Here is a 19,063-nt window from a genome sequence, read left to right as displayed (position 1 = left end):
CACAACCTTAAACATCTACAGCGGTAAAATTCAATATACACAATAATGCAGCAGTAATATTGATCTGAAAACATCATATACAATACAAAACACTGACACTGCATGATGAGTACTTTTACTTTTCATAAGTTAAGTACATTTTGCTGACAATACTTGCATACTTTTACTTAAATAAGGTTTTGAATGCATAGATTTTTACTTGTATTGGAGTATTTTCACAGTGTTGTATTAGCACTTTTACTTAAGTCACTCTCACTATAATAATTACAGTTAGAATAATTATAAATAATAATAATTTTAGTTAGACATATTTAGGAAAATTGAATTAGAGTATATGTATGGCTCAATAAGGAAGCTGGTTAATAATTAATAATTGACTTATAGAGAAGGGGTGGGATTAAATAAGTTTATATTTCTTCTCATTCCTTTTCGAATATGTAGATCAAGGCATCAGGTGTTTGACAACTTATTTTCCTTATGCTTTACATTGTATGTAAATACTACTTGTTTCTGACTGTCCACTTGTTGGTATGATCATTCTTTTTCTTTCTTTCTTTCTTTTTTTTTTTGTATTCTACATGTTCGAAATGAAATGAAAATGAATGAATAAGTAATGGATCTGAATACTTCTTCCACCACTGTGTCATAGCCTGCCCACTTTGACACAAAAGCCTGCTGCTGCTGCTACACTAAATGGGCTTTTATTTTGAAAGTCCAAAGCAGAAGTAGTTATATTGATCATTCTAGTTAGGTTAATACTTTCTTTTCCACAGTGCTGCCTGCCTATCCCTGAGGTTGTGATCCTCCTCAACAGTGTGTGTGTCGGATCTCCCAGCAATCAGACGCGCTCCTCTTACAGACAGACAGTGGACTCCTTTAAAACCCTGAAGCCTTCAACAGAGCCTGCAGCCTGCAGCATGCAATGTGCTCTGTGTGAAGGTTAGTGAGGGCGGATCACAGCTGGACACCTCCTGCTGTCCAGCACCCCGGGGTCGAGCTTTTGTTTGCAGTGAAGACCCACATTTCCTTTCACCAAAAGAAACTCCACATATCCTCAAAAATGGATCCTTTACAAAATGGGAATAATTGTGAGGAGGACTCGCAGTGTGCTGAGGAGGAGGAGGAGGAAGGAGAAGAAGTGGATCCAAGAATCCAGGTGAGATTTAAAAAAAAAAATTAGATCCAGATGTGGCCACCAGTGAAAGTGACATTGAGGTGAAAATGGGAAGCCCAGTGAAAAGAAGTCAGGTTGTGTTGAATTTTAAAAATGTTAAACCTCACATTTAGTGGAACTAAACAGCCAGTAAAAGCCAGGGAAATGTGAAATATTAGTACTTTTGTTATATTAATACACTAATAATATAGTAATATAGTTCCACTTAACATAATTCCATCTTAACTGAATGTGCTTTCTAGTCATGCAATAACATTTAATAGAACTTAAATAGATAGAATTAAGAGTATTTGTCCCTCACACACACACTGAGGGCTCCATGCTCAGTAATTTGGTCACAAAAAAAAAACAGAAGTCACACAGTTTAGCCTCCAGACTCACAATCTGTTTTAACCATACCCTCTCTCTCTCTCTCTCTCTCTCTCTATGCCTCTCCATGCATGTATGCCATGTTGTCTGTAAACAGGGAGAGCTGGAGAAGCTAAACCAGTCTACAGATGACATCAACCGCTGGGAGAGCGAGCTGGAGGTAAGAGTCGAAACACCAACCATGATTTGTCATTATCATCAGTGCCTCCCTCCCTGCTGTGGTAAACACTTCCAGTCATGGCTGAGCTCTGCTGCAAAAACAGCCGTCTCAAGGAGCCATTAAGTCTCACTCTCACACTTTAATTCGAAACAAGTGAGAAATCCTGTCAGTGCTGTGAGATAACTCATCTCGTTTCCAGTTTTGTGTGTTTCAGGAATTTGCCTAGCAACGAGGTCACTGCATAGAAACTGTTTACATGGAAAATCTTGCTCAAGTCTAAATGTGGAAAGATGTGGAAAAACTGAAGCGGCAATTGTCTCTCCTCTATAATAACACTGCACTGTATGACCTCTTAGTGCCACAAGAGACGTTAAAGTGGCAGTAGGCTGAATATTTTTGGCATCATTGGGCAAAAATCCCATAATAACCTTTCAGCATATTGTAATTCAAGTGTTCTGAGAGAAAACTAGACTTCTGCACCTCCTCATGGCTCTGTTTTCAGGCTTTAAAAAATCTGAATTTGGCCAATCACAGATAATTTCAGAGAGAGAGCGTTCCTATTGGCTGTTATTCAGCGGAGGCAGCTGTCAATCACTCGCAAACTCCGATCAAAAGGTCAAACTAGTCAGCACTGATCAAATGTGAATCAATCAACAATATTTTGTTACTGCAATGCGCGTTTCTCTCACGTAAATTTTTTTCAGAAACATCTTGTAGTGTACTGTTTAGCTGTAAAATGAGAAAGTGTGCTCCGGCTGGTGGGCAAAGCTTGGTATTTCCTCAACTGATCTCAACATGGCTGCCGGGTCACAAACTTTCTCATTTTACAGCTAAACAGTACACTACAAGATGTTTCTGAAATCATTTTACGTTAGAAACGGGCATTACAGTAACAGAATATTGATTCATGTTTGAGCAGCGCTGCCTAGTTTGACCGTTTGATCGGACTTCGCGAGTGATTGACAGCTGCTCAGAGACGGCAGTCTCCAGCTCGGCTCTGATTGGTTGTTTTCCTCCGGTCTGTGAAATCTTGCAGATGCCATTAGGAGCACCGGAGGACACAGAGGCACGTGATTTTTTTCAGATTACCTGTCTCAGGCACTACTGTCAGGATATAGTGACCGTTTTATAGAAATAACGTGTTTTTTTTAATCGTATTTGCTCCAATTCTACCTACTGCTGCTTTAACTGTGATCTGAATGTTAAATATAATATATGAATGGCACATTTGGAGCAGTTTAAATCCCAAGTGCTCTTCTTGTTTCCTTTAAAAACATGCCTAACATTTTTAAAGTGGTGGTAGTTTTTTTTTTTTTTTCCACAGCGCTCGCTTGGATTTAAACATTTACTAGAAGAGTTACTGTTCAGCAAAAGTAAAAACATTCCAGAGGTAGGCAGTTGTTTTTCTTTTCCTCAAAGTAGGCCTCTTCTGTTTCTCATTAGACCCTCACACATCCGAATGCTACAGTGCTGGAATAAATGTCACAACAGACAGAGAGATGTGTGTTTACATATCCTTCTATTTGAACCATTGTTGCTTAATTCATGTTCTTCAGCTACATTCTGGATAATTGTCATAGATCCCGGTCATGTTTACCCAACTGGTGTGAAGGAATTAACTGCCGTTTGCTGTTTTTTGAAAAATGTTAATTTTTTCCCACTGCCGCTTGCGATATTTTTGAAGCAACAGTTGTGTCACTGATATAAATATATACACAGACATGCAAACAGAAAATGAAAGAAGTCGATTCATGATGAGTTAGAAAGCCGGGAGCTGAAGAATGTGAAAAGCACCGCTGGCAGGCTGCAGGCAGTTTCCCTGCGGAGTCTGGAGTTGATTAAGGACTGTGTACAGTAGATTCAGAGGATTCAGGAAAAGCTGAAGCAATGAGGTTAAATCCTGTTCAGATTTAGGGTTCTCTACTCTGCCAACAGAAAGGTAAACCTCTCATGGCAGAGATGTGTTAGAGATGAAGAGTGTGTGCCATCACCTATACTAGGCCTATTTAATTACTTATTTAAAAGGGCCAGATTTAAAAACAGTTAGGTGCCAAGGGGCCAGACATTTACATTACCTATCTGATCTGCAAAGCTATAGGAATTTAAATGTAAAAACTATACAGCTTTTTAATTTTAGTAGGTTGTTGTTCTAATAAACACAATGTGGCATTTAACATCTTTTTTATTCAGTTTGGCTTTCCTAAATTCCCTCTGCTTAAAGTGCTTGGGTTAAAACTTTTAACAAAAATAAGTATTTCTGTGCTAAACAAGACATAAGAAATGGGCTAATTAGCCTACTAATAAAATGATGATCATCTAATAATCAAACAATGTAAACACCCGTAAATGTAGAATGTCAGCAGGTCATTTAAAAGGACGAGTGGGTGGCATTTAGCGGGATCTATTGACAGAAATGGAATATAATATTCATAAGTATGTTTTCTTTAGTGTATAATCACCTGATAAGAGTCGTTGTGTTTTCGTTACCTTAGAATGAGCCATTTATATCTACATAGGGAGCGAGTCCTCTCTCCACGGAGTCCGTCATGTTGCACCGCCATGTTTCTACAGTAGCCGACAACGGACAAACCAAACTCTTAACTTTTCCTGCTCTATGAGTTGATAACATTACTGGCTCTCGTCGCTGCCGCGCTCTCCCTCTCTCTCTCTCTCTCTCTTGCTTCACCCCTCACTTTATTTCACAACAATGAGCTGCTAGCTGCACATTATCCCGCTTATAACACTGCTACTTACTTAAAGGTCCCATATTATGCTAATTTTCAGGTTCATACTTGTATTTTGTGTTTCTACTAGAACATGTTTACATGCTGTAATGTTCAAAACCCCTTTATTTTCCTCATACTGTCTGCCTGAATATGCCTGTATTTAACCTCTGTCTGAAACGCTCCGTTTTAGCTCATTTTGACAGAATTGCAACAGAATTGCGTTGCTAGGCAACAGCTTGAGTCCATGTGTACTTCCTGTCAGCTGATGACATTCACATACACTGCAACCAGGAATAAACTGGGACACATTTAGAATTTTTACGTTTAAAATTGTGTCAAGGGTCTAAATATTGTATATTCGTGACATCACGAATGGGCAGAAATCCTGACAGCTTGTTTCAAACGCACAGTTTTTGAATACGGGCTGTGTGTATTTCCTTGTGGATTGAGTGTTTCAATACTTTCACAGTATTTATATAGGACTTAAGCCTGCTTTATAATAAAAAAAACATTAAAAAATCTCACTTTTTTATAATATCGGACCTTTAAGAAATCAATAATTTGACACAAAAACAGTCCACCAGAGTCCGACATCAGAACTGCGCCCATAGCAACGGTCTGCTATACATAGCAACGGTCTGCTATAAAGAAATAAGACTGTAGAACGCCGTGATTGACCAATCAGACTCGAGTATTGAACAAAGCCGTGTAATAACCGAATATGCTTCCCAGCCTGCGTGCTGCGTCATCATCTCATGGCAGGAACAGGAAGTCAGGAAACGTAATGGTGTCAAGGGAAGTGTGCTTCCTGTAGCACCCTCTCCCTTTTCCCTCTTTTGCCCTCTCTTGTCCTCTTCCTTCAGTTTTATGAACAGGATGCAGGTGCTGCTGCCTTTCAAAGTCTCCTCTCTGTAAATTACAACACACAGACACACACTCAGTAACCCTGCCATATAGATTAGGTGATGACAGACCTCATCTATGAATAACAGGTCTACTGTCACTGTGCCACCCTGAGCTTTATGCCATAAAATCCGCACACACACACACACACAGCTGTTGCCAATTACGCAATATCAGTGCTCACAAACAATTTCGATATGATTTCACTACCCAAGAATGTAGGCTATAAGGTTTGCTAAACAACTCTGAAGAGCAAAAACCAACAGTGAGATACAACTGCTGTGTTCTGTATATCAATGCATGTCCTTGTATTTGGGTAAGGGTTTAATGATGACTTGAATTAGAGCCGCTTTGGAGGCACCAGGCCAAATTGATTAGGGCCAGCAGGACAGTACAAGCCGCAAGGCAAGCCAAATTGTGGCTAAAGCTTAAAACATTAAACACGAGAAAATACAGTTTTTCCAGTTTTCCAGATCCAGTTCCGACCTTCACAACAGCTTTGAAATGCAGTATTATGACTGTAGATTAATTGATACGTTTAATATCTGTGTGTAGGACTGCCGTCAGCGGTTTCGCGCCGTGCTGGTGGAAGCAACGGTGAAGCTGGACGAGCAGGTGAAGAGGATCGGACGAGCCGTGGATGACTCCAAACCGTACTGGGAAGCCCGCAAAGTGGCAAGACAGGTACACACACACACATACACTTTCACTGAAGAGAGCTGGAGTGACTGAGGTTGGCAGACAGCGAGTGTGAGGTTAGGCTTACTGAGGATAAGCGATGAGAAGTTTAAAGAGCTCAGCTTATATCTACTTAAAGGAGCACAGTCACGTGAAAGCTATTTTTAAACTCAGTCACACCTCTGCATCCTGAGCTACAGGAATTGTCTGAGCTGCACGGAAACTGCCATATTTTTGGCTGGACTGCAGAGGGCCAGCCCTACAGAAGTTTGTCACTGAGCGAGTGACTGACTGAGTGATGAATTTACACGATTGGTCGGCTGAGTGTTGGAGTTTCCTTATTGGCCGTTGCTCTTTCAAAAATGAAAAAGCGGAGAACAGTCCTTTATGCAGATGAGCCCGTCCAGCGTGACACGTCCTGCTCACGAAACTTAGACCGAGCTGTCAAACAAGGCGATCTAATTCTAAAATGAGACGAGATTCAGCGGTGGCATAGCCTATTTCTCGCTTAAAATGTTTTCAGAAGTAGATTTTGGTGGATTGTCTAGATGGAATAACAGGCCGACATGTTGTTTCCTGTTTGAAACGGCAAGCAGATACCAGGGACCAATCAGGTGCATTCAACGATCGGGTACATCACCACTTGAACGGCCAGTTTAGTGAAGCAGCGCGTCCCCTAGTGTCCTCGCCGGACCTGGTGGACATGAAGCGCTGGATTTAACATTATAGACATGACCACTGACTATTTGTGTAACAATTTAGCCACAAATTCACAGCCTGACCATACACGGTCCAGACATATACTCTATTTTAACTTGTGTCATAATGATGTGTTGCATCATTTGCTGCACTGTTGCAGGTAGATACAAAGTATGGCAACCTCCCCAGTGGTTAATGCACTAAACTGGGCTGTCCCCTCTCCGGTGGGTCATCGTGTCCTTTACTATCAAGTTGCTCCGGCCTGTTGAGGCTTTGATCTGATTGGGCAGCACCAGAAATTTTGAGTCCCGCGCACCCCTCTTCTCAGCCAATAAGGAAGAAGCTTATGAGTCATTCATCAGAAGGCTGACATTTGTGGGTCAGAGCTGAGCTGTCAAACTGAAATAGATTGTGTATATGTGTGTGTGTGTCCTTGCTTATCTCTGTTTCAATATGACAAACTACCTGCCAGTAGCGTCTGTTTCTGGCAGTTACACGTGAGGGATTACTGGAAGGTTTTGAATTTTGATGGGACCTGCGTTCACGTGAAAGGATCCAAAGCCTTCCTTAGCTCCGTGTATGTGCCTGTGTGCGTGCGCTTGTGGGTGTGCATGTGTGTATGATCAGGGGGATTAAGCAAAGCCGATGAAGCCCCAGGTTAAACTAGCGTATTGTCTGGTCATGATTTATGGATGAATATTTAATATTTAATACATGACCTATTTTAAAAGGGATTCAGATGCTTTACCCTCACTGACCCAACCAGAACACACACACACACACACACACACTACCTACCCCCACCCATAAGCCAGTGTCAGCCCCCAACCCCCCATGTTTATACTCCTACATTCCAGCAAACTGGGGGTGCGGTGTATAGGAATTTGCCTGCACTGTCCTATCTTTTGTCCTTTTTACCACGCATTCTCTTCTGCACCACTGCCTGTCTGTCTGGCTGTCTGCAGTGGTGATTTTAGACTCTTCTTAGGGTTGCTCACACATACCTAAATTTAATCACAGCACAGCTAAATAATGCTCGGCTAAATGTCCCTTGACCTCTGAACATCTCCACCATAACTTGATGCAGAAAAGGCAGAAATTGGTGCACAAAAATTCACCAGAACGCAGGAAATGAAGTGTTTGACACTCAAAATTTCCTGCGGGAGGAACCCCTAGACCTCACCTTGCACATCACATCAGCTGGATTCCGCGACGTCACGAGATCATGCGAGAATCGCAGGATCAAATTTCACACAAAAATCTATCTCGTCAGGCTCCAAGTAATGCGTTTGTGTCCGGCTCGCCAAACAACGAACCAATCAGCGTCCTGTGAGGAGCTACTGGCAGCTGTGGGTGTGGCTTAGATGTCCATAGTGAGACCATAGCGTGAGACGACACTGAGAGGCGACTGTTGGTTCTAAACAACTAATGGCGACACCTTGAGAGGTTAGCGTAGATGTTGCAATAGCATCCGTTATATCAGAACTGGAGAGTATTTCTTCATTGAAAGAAGAGCAAAGTACAGCACTCAACGTGTAAAGTATGGCGATGTTTTCATCTCCAGTTAGTTTTATTTTTGTTAGTTCGATTGACAGATGGTTCAATCGCTGCAACGTGTTTTTTGAATGGGCCTGTCCTTTTCCAAACTGTTTCCAATGACAGCTTCTGAGATGGTTCTGTGAAACAAACCATCTGACGGGTCAGGTTACCCCAGACCCCCTACTTTAGATGTGTTCCCCCCCAATGTTGAAACGAAACCTATGCCCTTCCAATCCAAATGTATTTATAAAGCACATTTAAAAACAACAAAAGTTGATCAAAGTGCTGTACAATTATACATAAAAAACATAAAAACACAATAAAATACTAAGACCAATTTAAAACGAACAGGACATTAAAATAATTAAAGCGTTATGACCAATAGGAAAGGAAAAAGGATTAAAAGAGGCAACTCTCATGCCGAGCCAAAAGCCAAGGAATAAAAGTGCGTTTTGAGGTTTGATTTAAAAACAGGGAGTGTGGGGGACAGCCGAACATGTGGAGGCAGAGCGTTCAGTTATGTGCATGGTTACACACACACACGTATACAGGATGTGAACAGGCGTCATGCAAATACGAGGTGACAGCGTGTCATGGTATTTCAGACCAAAACCATCGTATTGTTTGCCTTAGAGACAGTCAGATAGTGTGGGTTCCATGACATCAAGTTAGTTGACAATGCTTGCCATGTGCATGCTGTCACATGCTCAGCAGGCTTCAAGGCAAATTGCGTCATCCACCTCTGATGCATGTTACTCACCAGGGTGCTAAAGATTTGTCATTTGTTCATTTCTTTCTTTTTTTTGCAAAAGTAAAGAAAGGCAGTGACTCACATAGCCACTGTGTTTTGTAAGCTTAGCTACTGACAACACTATCAGTAAACAACAACCCGGCATGAGAAAGGAAGTGTGCTGCTGCTCTGTCCAGGAAGTCCTGTGAAGGACGGGCACGTTTTATCTCCAACTTGACAAAAACCACTGATGGATGGTGTTAAAGTCTCAGTTCCTTCTATTCCTCGCTCATGGTCTCTCCTCATCAAATATCCATCATCGTCCTTCTGGTTTCCCTGCACCCCTTCTCTTCTCCGAGCCTGGGAAATGGGTCATGATGGGACAAAGAGGAGGGATTCATCTTTGCCAGTCAAACTAACAGATTACACACAAAGAGCAACTGTTATCTTCCCGACCCCCTTCCTCTATCTCTTCACCTTCTCAAAGGGGCTTTGACAACCCTGGATAGGCTATCTATATCTAACTATAGCTAACCGCCGCAACAGTCAAGACGTCACAACAACACCGACACAAAAGATGCCAGCTTTTGAATTTTCTACGATTAGTGTGAGACGATGCAGATCTTTTGCTCACGTCACTGTAGTAGCCTTTATCATAAACATGGCAGGGGGTCATGTCACCGGGGTTAATGTAACAGAAAGTCAAGGAAGGCCGTGAGAAAAAACGTGTAACAGCTGAGAGAACTGCACTGAACCTTTAGGAGTCTGTTATGTTGAAGCTGTTTAATGTGAAATGTGTCGCTCGTAGTAATGAACACACGAGAACTGCAATTGACCCTTTGCTAAGCCCCGCCTCCCCGCTACTACTCCGTCAAGCCATCAGAGCTGCATGGAGCCCACACTGTCACTAACTGCACAAATATCTAGCTCATTTTTGGAAAAACAAAAAAAGTGATTTAAGAGAGAAGCAGACAGAAGGATCTACAATATGCATTTGGAGGATATATCAGGATGTCAAACTGATTCAGCGGCGAAAACAGGTTAAAAAGATAAAGTGCATGAATTCGGCGGCCAGGAGGCGTGTTCATGTGTTTCAGGTGGGAAGAAATTCTTTGTAACATTGGTCAACATGTCAAAGTAGTCACAGGATCTGTTTACCGATTGGTTGCGGGTATTCTCTGGCTGCACTTTGCTGCTAAAAGTTAAACTATCCCCAACTTTTAGTTTGGACGCACTTCGCCTCAGAATCAAACGGCTGCAGCTCACTGAGCTTGGGAGTGGCCGCCGCAGCTCGCCGCAGGCCGCAATTCACAACTGCTTTAGTGTGAATTTGGGATAAAGCGCTGATAAACCCACTGGACTACATGCTATCTGTTCAGACAGACAAAGTTAGGAGCTAGCTGGTGAACATAGTGTTGTGAGAGTGACGTAGGTCATTTGGAGAATAGCAGAGTCAGTGTGTAGTGTGTGTGCGCGTGCATGTGGGAGGTGGAGCGAATGGGAACGAGTGCGGCGTATGAGTGAGAAAGCAAGCGGGCAGCGGAGCAGAAGAGAGTTGGTTTTAGCTTAGTGAAAATATAAAGTGAATGTTCGATGGAAGTTGCAGTTTGTACAAGAAATAAATGCTGCAGCTCTTCAAGATCAACGGAGGTTTTTCCCGTGTCTTGTTTCCCTGCTGTTGAGTTAAGTGCACGGGGGTTAACTCCGGAGCGAGTACAGTATCGACTCCGGCCCTGGAGACCAAAGCTACGGTCTCCCCTGTGTCTTCTGAATACGGTCAGGAGGCTGAAGCAGGAACAGTTAACAATATGTAGCACTTAGTCAGAGTCAGATATTTCTCTCAGGATTTGGTGGAGACCAAAACGGAGCTAAAAGGAGAGTGAATATTACATTTGCCAGGTGGCCAGAAACATAACTACATAAATGCGTTCGTCACCCCGTGTCTCCTGGATATGAAATAGGCAACTAACGCGCTCAACATAACTTCTTATCTTCCTAACATACAGCGAACAAGCAAATGAATGGAGCGCAAAAAATAGTCCAGATATACTACGAGCGATATCACACCCTATTATATACAGAGAGTGATATTGATTTATGTCAGTTACTGTCAGTGTCAATTTTGACCAATGGAAATAGGTTGGAGGTGCACAAAACTTTGCATAAATAGAGCCAAATAATAGCCTGTTTGCTGACGCATGGAGCAGGTTAGGACATCATCTGGAAAAACTGAAACAATCCGGTGTTCACTTGTTCGCATCGTGTCCAGTTAGGAAGAGGTGTTATGTGTCAAATCCCTAAAATTACAGATGTTAATGCATACAGTGAGTATAGGCATACAATTATGATAAATCAATTTGCACCTTTTCTAAAATAAAAGCACCTATTAGCAAGTTAAGGTAGAGGAAATAACGTGACTGATAACAATTTGTATAGACCATTTCTTTGCAGCTTGGGTCAAGTTTTCTTTGCTGTCATCTATTGATTTTGGGAAAATACATTTGGATGTCAAACAATTCATGTTTTGAACTGTGAAAATGGTGAGAATGGATGGCTTTATTTCATAGTTAAAATGGCCATTCAGCTGCAACAATAACCCATTCAAAATGCTCAAGGATAGAAACACAAACTAGAGTTGTTATTGTAGAATACAGTCACTGCAGACAGAGTTAAACAGGACAAGTGGCATAATGACAGACACAGGGTATGTTATGAAATAGGGTGACACGCCACTTACAATAACTGATTCCCCTTGAAGGGGAAATGTGTCCCATTAAGCTGTTGCACTGTACAAAATGTACTCTATCCCAATAAAGCATTTAAAGGAGTGGGACGGCCCCTTGTTGCATAACTTTGGATGTCTCAGATGCAAGTAAAATGATATGCCCGATAGCTCGGAGCGGAGTAACTCACAGATGTGATGCTGTAACCATTTTGCCTATTATAAAACCATTTGTTAAACTGAAAGTCTGCAAGATGGGTATGAGGACGAGGATGTTGTTTTGTTTCTTCTGTTTGTGATTTATGTTTGATATGTAGAGATTGAGCATTCCCAAAACTAACATCATAATCAATATGTATGGCATATGTATGTATATTATCACAGCCCCAGCTAAATCCTATACCCTTGCTTTGTCTTGGAACAAGTTCCTAGGAAACAAAGCATGTAGTTTTTTGGGTTTATTCCACCCGATGCCTTTGATACTATACTTTCTCTAGAAATCCAAGGTGATTGTCTAAATCATATCCCTGATGTAATACATTTTCATGTGGGAGTCCCCAATGTTGACATTCAATTATGGTGATGTCATCAGCAGTTTTGACAAGATAAAGGTCTCCATTAAATTTACAAATCACAAGTCAGGATTTCATGGGCTTTTTTTGAGGAAAAATTCCTGATTTCACAGCAGCTTTTCTAAAAAAATGAATGCATGTTGCAATGTTTAGGAGGTATTTTTGCAATAAAATTGCGGGAGCAAGTGAAAATTGCAAAAATAGTTACGACTTAGTGATTTACACAACAATAACGTTACCACTAACCATGCATAGTTAATATAAGTTACTCACCTTTATTTATTTATTCAGCACTTGCAACAGATTTGGATGCAACAGCCTGTGTCATGGTGATTTGTCTCGTCTGCTGTCCACGCTTTTTAGCCATTCTCCGTGTGTGTTCTGCAGTAAAAAAGTGTTTGTCAAACAATGACCTTCGTTTGTGTTCCACCACAATATTGCAGGCAGTGCTGAACACCTCCGCTTTTGTGCAGAACATCGGGGAACTACCTTACACAGTCTTAAGCAGTCATTTTTGTTGGTAAATGTGAGACATTGTCCGAGTTGTCTGATGCATCTTCACAACCAGAAAGAAGGAAGTGACGTGGGCGCGGGGGGACTGCTATGATTGGTCAAATTTGCGGAAACGTTGCAAGGTCGTGCAAAAGTCACGGAAATTGGTTGGATTTGTGTGAATTGTTGCGATCGCAACATCGCGACTTCCTGGAGGGACTGACAAATTACCCAGATTTTCTTCATCATTTCTCATCTTATTCCATGAAATGGGATAAGAGTCACTGTAACTGCTTGGTATTCAGCCAATACACTGACCTTTAAATCCGCCTGTCTGAGCGGAGAGAGTGGGTCTAAATATGTCCAGCATGATGGGAATAATCCTCCTATTGACTGTGACTGTGGGCAGGAAGAACCCACTGACAGCGTGTCAGATTTTCTTAGTGACAAAGCTCCTGTTTGTCTATTGGATCAAGGCACGGTTGTCTTTCTGTGCGTGTGTTTCTCTGTGTGACCTCTTCGCACCTCTATGGCTGTCACAAGGAATCAACCATGGTTCCTCCAGAGGAAAGAGGACATACACTGGAAGCAGCACGAGGACAGTTGTTGCACTCATACCACATAAGAACAAAGGCTGGACCAACTTGCTGGTAGAAATTAGTGTCAAATTCATGTCACGATGCTATCATTTAAGCTCTCCGTCAGCTCTGTCACTTTTCATAACATCAGAATTGAGTGAAATCCCAGTTCATCATTAAATCCTGAGCTCCACAGCAGTAATATGTACCACCTATCGCTGATGTACATTGTTTTCAAGCATGACACTTGTAGCTACCTCGCTTTCACATTTGATGTGATTATAACTGACTTTTCTCTTTGAACTCTAGGCCCAGATTGAAGCCCAAAAAGCCACTCAGGAGTTCCAGCGGGCGATGGAGATCTTGCGGGCAGCCAAGGAAACCATCGCCCTGGCCGAGGAGAGGCTGCTGGAGGAGGACAGCCGCCAGTTTGACTCCGCCTGGCAGGAAATGCTCAATCACGCCACAAAGCGGGTACGAACATGATGCAAGACAGCTGAATAATACTGAAAAGATTCCATCCTAACAAGTCATTTGTGCTTGACGGTGAAGTTTAGACCGCTACGGACGCTGGAGATAGGGATAGTTTGCTTGGTTTTTACCATTAATATAAACTTTTGATTGTTTCAGGTGATGGAGGCCGAACAGGAGAGAACACGCAGTGAAGCTGAACACAGGAAAACAGCGTCCAATTACAATTCCTGTATCAGCCATATGAGGCAGTTAGAGAAGAAACTCAAACGCTCCATCAACAAATCCAGGTCTGTGCCTTTGTCTCCTCTCTGAAGGTTTCGTTTTCCTTTCCCCCTGCTTGGGCCTCGCTGTGTGTGAGAGTGCGTTTTGTGTGCACGTTTATGTCATCTGATGCAGTCCAGATGTTTCATATGTGTTGGTTTTGCAGCGTTGGGGTGTGCACCCTTTCTAAGAGCCAAGGAATGTGACTGCTCTCAGGAGTGTTATTCTTCCAGCAGTTTCTCCAGTGACAGCTGGCACACTTTCTTCTCCCTCTCTCTCAGTTTTTCTTCTTTTTCTCCCCCTGTAGGCCGTATTTTGAACTGAAAGCCAAGTATTATCTACACCTTGAGGTATGTATATTAGCAGGCTTTTAAACAATTTAAAGATACTTTGAGCCATATCAGTTCAAAGCACTGGAGTTTATACATTTTTAGAGACGCTAATGTCAGTTGGTATATCACTATGGTTCAGCCTGAAATATTGTCTCTTAAACCCCATTCGCACAGGAGTAGTATTACCTGGGAACCTCTAGTAAAGTGTAATAATTGCAGAGATTATCTGTGATCTTAATCCTCTGCGAATCTGCCATGTCTGTATTTTGTCAAAAGTAAGAGCTCCAGCGCAAATTACCTACTATTTTTCGCCAAATGCACAGGAAATGTCATGATATAAGTCCCGTGCCAATCGGCATCTCTGTAATTTAGGGTCGTATTTTGAATGATTTTGGGAATGAAAGCACTACTCTGGACTGTGTAAATCATCATAAATCATGCTCACATAAACTAGTAAACACTTTGTATGTAAAAAACTCATATGTACTTAGTTTTTTTTACAAAGAAACTGTATGCTTCCTCATAGCAACTCAAGCGTCATGTGGATGAGCGCCAGGCCAAAGTTGTGGTTGCTAAGGCCGACTACCGCGCAGCACTACGCAACCTTGAGAGCATCTCTGAAGAGATCCACGCCCAGCGACGCTCCCTCGCCATGGGAACCAGGGAACAGGGTGTCGGCGCGGAGGGAGATGGGGGCAACGAGGACATCGCCAACTTCAAGATGGAGTCAGACGGTCTGTCAAGTGAGTAAAACTGAAGCTTAGAAATGAATATGCATCCATGTCATCCATCCACATCATGGGTTTTTGTTTCGTTGGTGCATCTGTGTGTCTGCATGTTTAATGTGCATATCTGTGTGTGTATGTGTGTTTCAGTGGTGTCCGTATCAATTGACGAAGAGGGCAGTCACAGTAGCAGCTCAGAGGAGGAGGCCGACACTCACTCGCCCTCCTCACCCCGAGCCATGCCCTCCTCACCTTCCACACCTTCCTCACCATCCTCCCCATCCTCCCAACCTTCCACCTCTGCCTCCACCCCCCTGGACATGCCCTGCTCCTACCTCACCTCCTCTCCCTCCTCCTCATGTCCCGGTGAGCTGGAGTTAGCGAGCCCCTGTAGCTCTCATGACCCAGACTCAGCGTGTGGTTCTGGGCATGGCTCACCTCTCCTTGGCCCTCGCAGCCAGTGCAGTGGAGCTTCTTCTCCAGACTGCGACCAGGAGAGAGGTGTGTGTTCATCACATCATCAGTGTGTACATGTGTGTTGAGTTCTAATGGGATTCTTCATCCTACATGAGGAAATTGTTTTGTATTTTTGTAGTGGAGCATTAAAGAAATAGTTCAACCTTTAGTTTTGTAATACGCTTATACTTTTTCCTCTCTGAGATTACAAGACTGATACGATTTCATGCCAGTGCATTAAGAATAGAGCAGGAGTCCACCAGAGTAACATTGACTCATATTAGTTCTTTATTGTGCAACAAATAAATAAATCATAAAACATCATATCCATCATGCTAGAGGTGGATGACATTAACTGGAAAGTGTTTGGTTTTCAATTTATGTTTGCTTCAGTCAGCAAAGATAAATTGGTGTATCCTATGCACATTATTCACCATTGCATGCCCTCATTATCTGTGTGTGTGTGTGCGTTGCAGGTGACAGAGCAGAGGGAGCGGAGGCGACACTAGAAGCCGGTTTGAAAAAGCTAACCTTGACTGTAGCGCAAAAACAAGAAGGGGACTCCGGGGTTGAGCAAGACCCCCATTTCATTAACCCTGAAATGTCCTCTCCCAGCTCAGCCACTACCGTCCTGTTACTCAACAGTGTCTGATAAACATTTGTCACACTTAAAAACTCTCACTGTGCCAACTTTGGACTTTAAGGCAGAAGACGTGGAGCGCGGGCAGGATGAAATACTCCTAATCTGAGCAATGAGAGAGCAACCTGCACACTCCAACCAACCGGACATTATGTCTCCATATTGTCTACACATCCAGTGGTGTCACATTAAAGGTGCTATACGTAGTGTATTTGAACATCAGTGCATCATTGACAAATCAATTGTGAACCTGTATTGTAAACAAATGAGGGACAGGAGGATTGGTGTCTATTGGTATTATTAGAGTTAGCATTATTCAAAAGACTGCATTTGTCATAAACTTCATTGCTTCCTGTTGCAAAGAGGATGTTGCTTGTTGCCATTGAACTGATTTCACGAGCTCTGTTTCTGCTAAAAGAAATTTTCGAAATTTGTGTTGTAAATGGACTTGGTAAATGGACTTGGACCTATATAGCGCTTTTCTAGTCTTCCGACCACTCAAAGCGCTTTACACTACATGTCAGTATTCACCCATTCACACACACATTCATACACTGATGGCAGAGGCTACTAAGGTGCCAACTTTGCCCATCAGGATTTAATCTAAATACTCATTCACACACCGATGGCTATGCCTCTGGGAGCAATTTGGGGTTAAGTGTCTTGCTCAAGGACACATCGACATGTGACCCGGAGCAGCCGGGGATCGAACCACCGACCTTCCGATTGGTGGACAACCTGCTCTACCCTCTGAGCCACAGCCGCCCTTGTACAGGAATATGGGAAATTTTCTTTCCTTTGACATACTGTAGAGGCTGTCAGTCATCTCAATAATGGTGTAACCTGTCTATAGCTTTATAATAACTTGTTAATGTGGTAAACATTTATTGGTGTGAATATACTAGAGTTGGCACCACTAACAGATGACAACAGCGAGCCTCTTTTTTTGGATCTGAATCTCCAAACGAGGATAAAAATGGGACAAAACAAGCTGTCAGATGTTGGACCACGTCTTGTTCTACCTTGATTATTGAGCTCCTCCTGTAGCTCCTAAATGTAAAGTGGAAATGCAGGGTGGAGGAATAGTTGTCAGGGAGGAACGTGGAGTGCAAGCAGTACTCTGAGCACTAAACAAAAGAAGAGACTGAACACAAATGGTCTTCCATTTGGATTTGTGAATGAATGAGTGAATGTATTGAGTGCTGCAAATGATTTTTTGTGTGTGTCTGTTGTGTTTTTGAGAAATGCTCAAATACTACCCTGTAGTACAGATATTCTATATTTATACTCCTGTATTCTTGTATATGAACAGTGTTTTGTGGTTACTGTTGTTAATGTTTAACACAAAATAAGCAATAAACGTGTTACACGGAACAGATTATTATTTTATTTTTTAGCAGTCTTCGAAAATGTCTTAGCATTTAAGGTTATAAATCTAAATATGGGTCATGAAAGTCTCTTTTGAAATAAGGTCATATTTACACAATATAAAGGTGGGAGTGGTATAGCTTTATGTTTAAGTTTATGGATATGTAAAACAATTTGTCAGTGCAACCACTTTAAATCATTTTTTGCCAGTTTCTTCAGTCTTTTTCACACTGATATTTTCACCCTATTGGAGCCTGATATATCAGGTATTCAGATATATTGTATCAACCAATATGGTGACCAATACTGTAAGTAACATGAACTTGCAGTGCAAAAATGCCAATGATATATTTGAGGTAATTTAGAGACTGTTTCCATTATAGAGTCTGTATACCAGAGCGCATTGACAAGTTTATTTTTGTAATTTAGGAAACTGAAGATATGGAGACCAATTCGTCAAAAAACAAATATTTTCAGCGACCCATATAAAGCATTTTAAATAAAGCCAATATCTGAATTGGTAGAAAATATCCTTTCCTGCTTACTATTTTTATCTCTTCTTCCATCTTTCAGCTTTTACTCTGCACTAAACACACACACTGACTGTTTATATGTCCTGCTGTTTGCTCAGCTGTTTCAGTATAATCTCATGACTTCAGTTAGTGCCCTGAGACAGTTTCTTTTACTCTGCAACCCTGTCTGCACACGTTCCTGAGAGCATGCTGACTTTTAATTATACTGCATCCTGTGACTTCAATATCTGTGCCAGAGTAGCTCTGGCCTGGACTTTATAATATTGGGCAATAATATGACCATGTTTTGTAAGATACTGACATCTAGTGCTAAGTTTGGGTTTTGTATGCACTCCAGTCTTGAGGCTTTTAGCAGGAGCGTCAAACTATTTGTGATAAATACTCTTTTCATATTGGAACTCATCAGTCATGGTTTTAGTTAACTGGCAACCACACTGTAACTACAGTATATACTGTATGTGTACACACTGTGTAATCGAAGATAAAGACTAAGGGTGCTTTCACACCTGAAGTTTGGTTCATTTGGTCTGGACGAAGGAAAAAAAGGAGATATTGCTGCATTTTAGTTCTGGTCCAGTTGCTGTTCACACTGACTTCTTACAAATGAACCAGAGGAGTAAACATTGAGTTATACAGACTGACAAGTAACTTGTTGATTGGACTGTTTTGGTGATTGTCATCCTGCATCATCAGGACCCTCGTGGGAAAATCTAATTCTGGTGATTGACTGAAATTCATGCAGCACTTCATATACTTATATTTATGTTATTTGGTGTCACAAAGAGCTCACAAAGAAATAACTGATTATCAGCATTATTAGTATTATTAGACTGAAAAATCGACTGCATGTTATGAATAATGACTAAAAGGTAGGCTAGAGACCGGACTGTATAAAAGCCCCCTTGTGCGCTCCCACCAGATGACTGGTGCGA

At 41.9% G+C, this 19,063-nt stretch overlaps 1 protein-coding gene across 4 annotated transcripts; it reads left to right on the top strand.

The window, feature by feature from the left end:
* The first annotated feature begins 776 nt into the window (after positions 1-776).
* Positions 777-17,604, top strand: LOC141754271 (SH3 domain-binding protein 5-like). Of its 4 annotated transcripts, none has more exons than XM_074613215.1 (10): positions 777-1,156; positions 1,641-1,703; positions 3,028-3,093; positions 5,888-6,016; positions 13,652-13,816; positions 13,973-14,103; positions 14,385-14,427; positions 14,936-15,152; positions 15,285-15,667; positions 16,067-16,240. In XM_074613215.1, exons 1-10 carry the CDS (start codon positions 1,061-1,063, stop codon positions 16,097-16,099), a joined length of 1,326 nt encoding a protein of 441 aa, XP_074469316.1. In that variant the 5' UTR covers positions 777-1,060; the 3' UTR covers positions 16,100-16,240. The 4 variants fall into 4 exon arrangements, with proteins under 4 accessions (XP_074469316.1, XP_074469317.1, XP_074469314.1 ...); XM_074613216.1 differs by having other exon boundaries at positions 778-1,156; positions 15,285-15,500; positions 16,067-17,604; XM_074613213.1 differs by having other exon boundaries at positions 779-1,156; positions 15,285-15,635; positions 16,067-17,604.
* The last annotated feature ends 1,459 nt before the right edge of the window (positions 17,605-19,063 follow it).

Source organism: Sebastes fasciatus, chromosome 17 (assembly GCF_043250625.1).
Source record: "Sebastes fasciatus isolate fSebFas1 chromosome 17, fSebFas1.pri, whole genome shotgun sequence".
Classification (NCBI taxonomy): domain Eukaryota; kingdom Metazoa; phylum Chordata; class Actinopteri; order Perciformes; family Sebastidae; genus Sebastes; species Sebastes fasciatus.
Note: the sequence above shows the minus strand (reverse complement) of the source record. Positions and strands in the feature narration are given on the sequence as shown.

What these genes read in the sequence shown, in the direction of transcription:
- LOC141754271 (XM_074613213.1), top strand. Translation starts at nt 1,061, where the DNA reads ATGGATCCTTTACAAAATGGGAATAATTGTGAGGAGGACTCGCAGTGT. An exon ending in CCCGCAAAGTGGCAAGACAG is followed by an intron (nt 6,017 to 13,651) that starts GTACACACACAC and finishes TTTGAACTCTAG; the next exon opens with GCCCAGATTGAAGCCCAAAA. An exon ending in AGTATTATCTACACCTTGAG is followed by an intron (nt 14,428 to 14,935) that starts GTATGTATATTA and finishes GCTTCCTCATAG; the next exon opens with CAACTCAAGCGTCATGTGGA.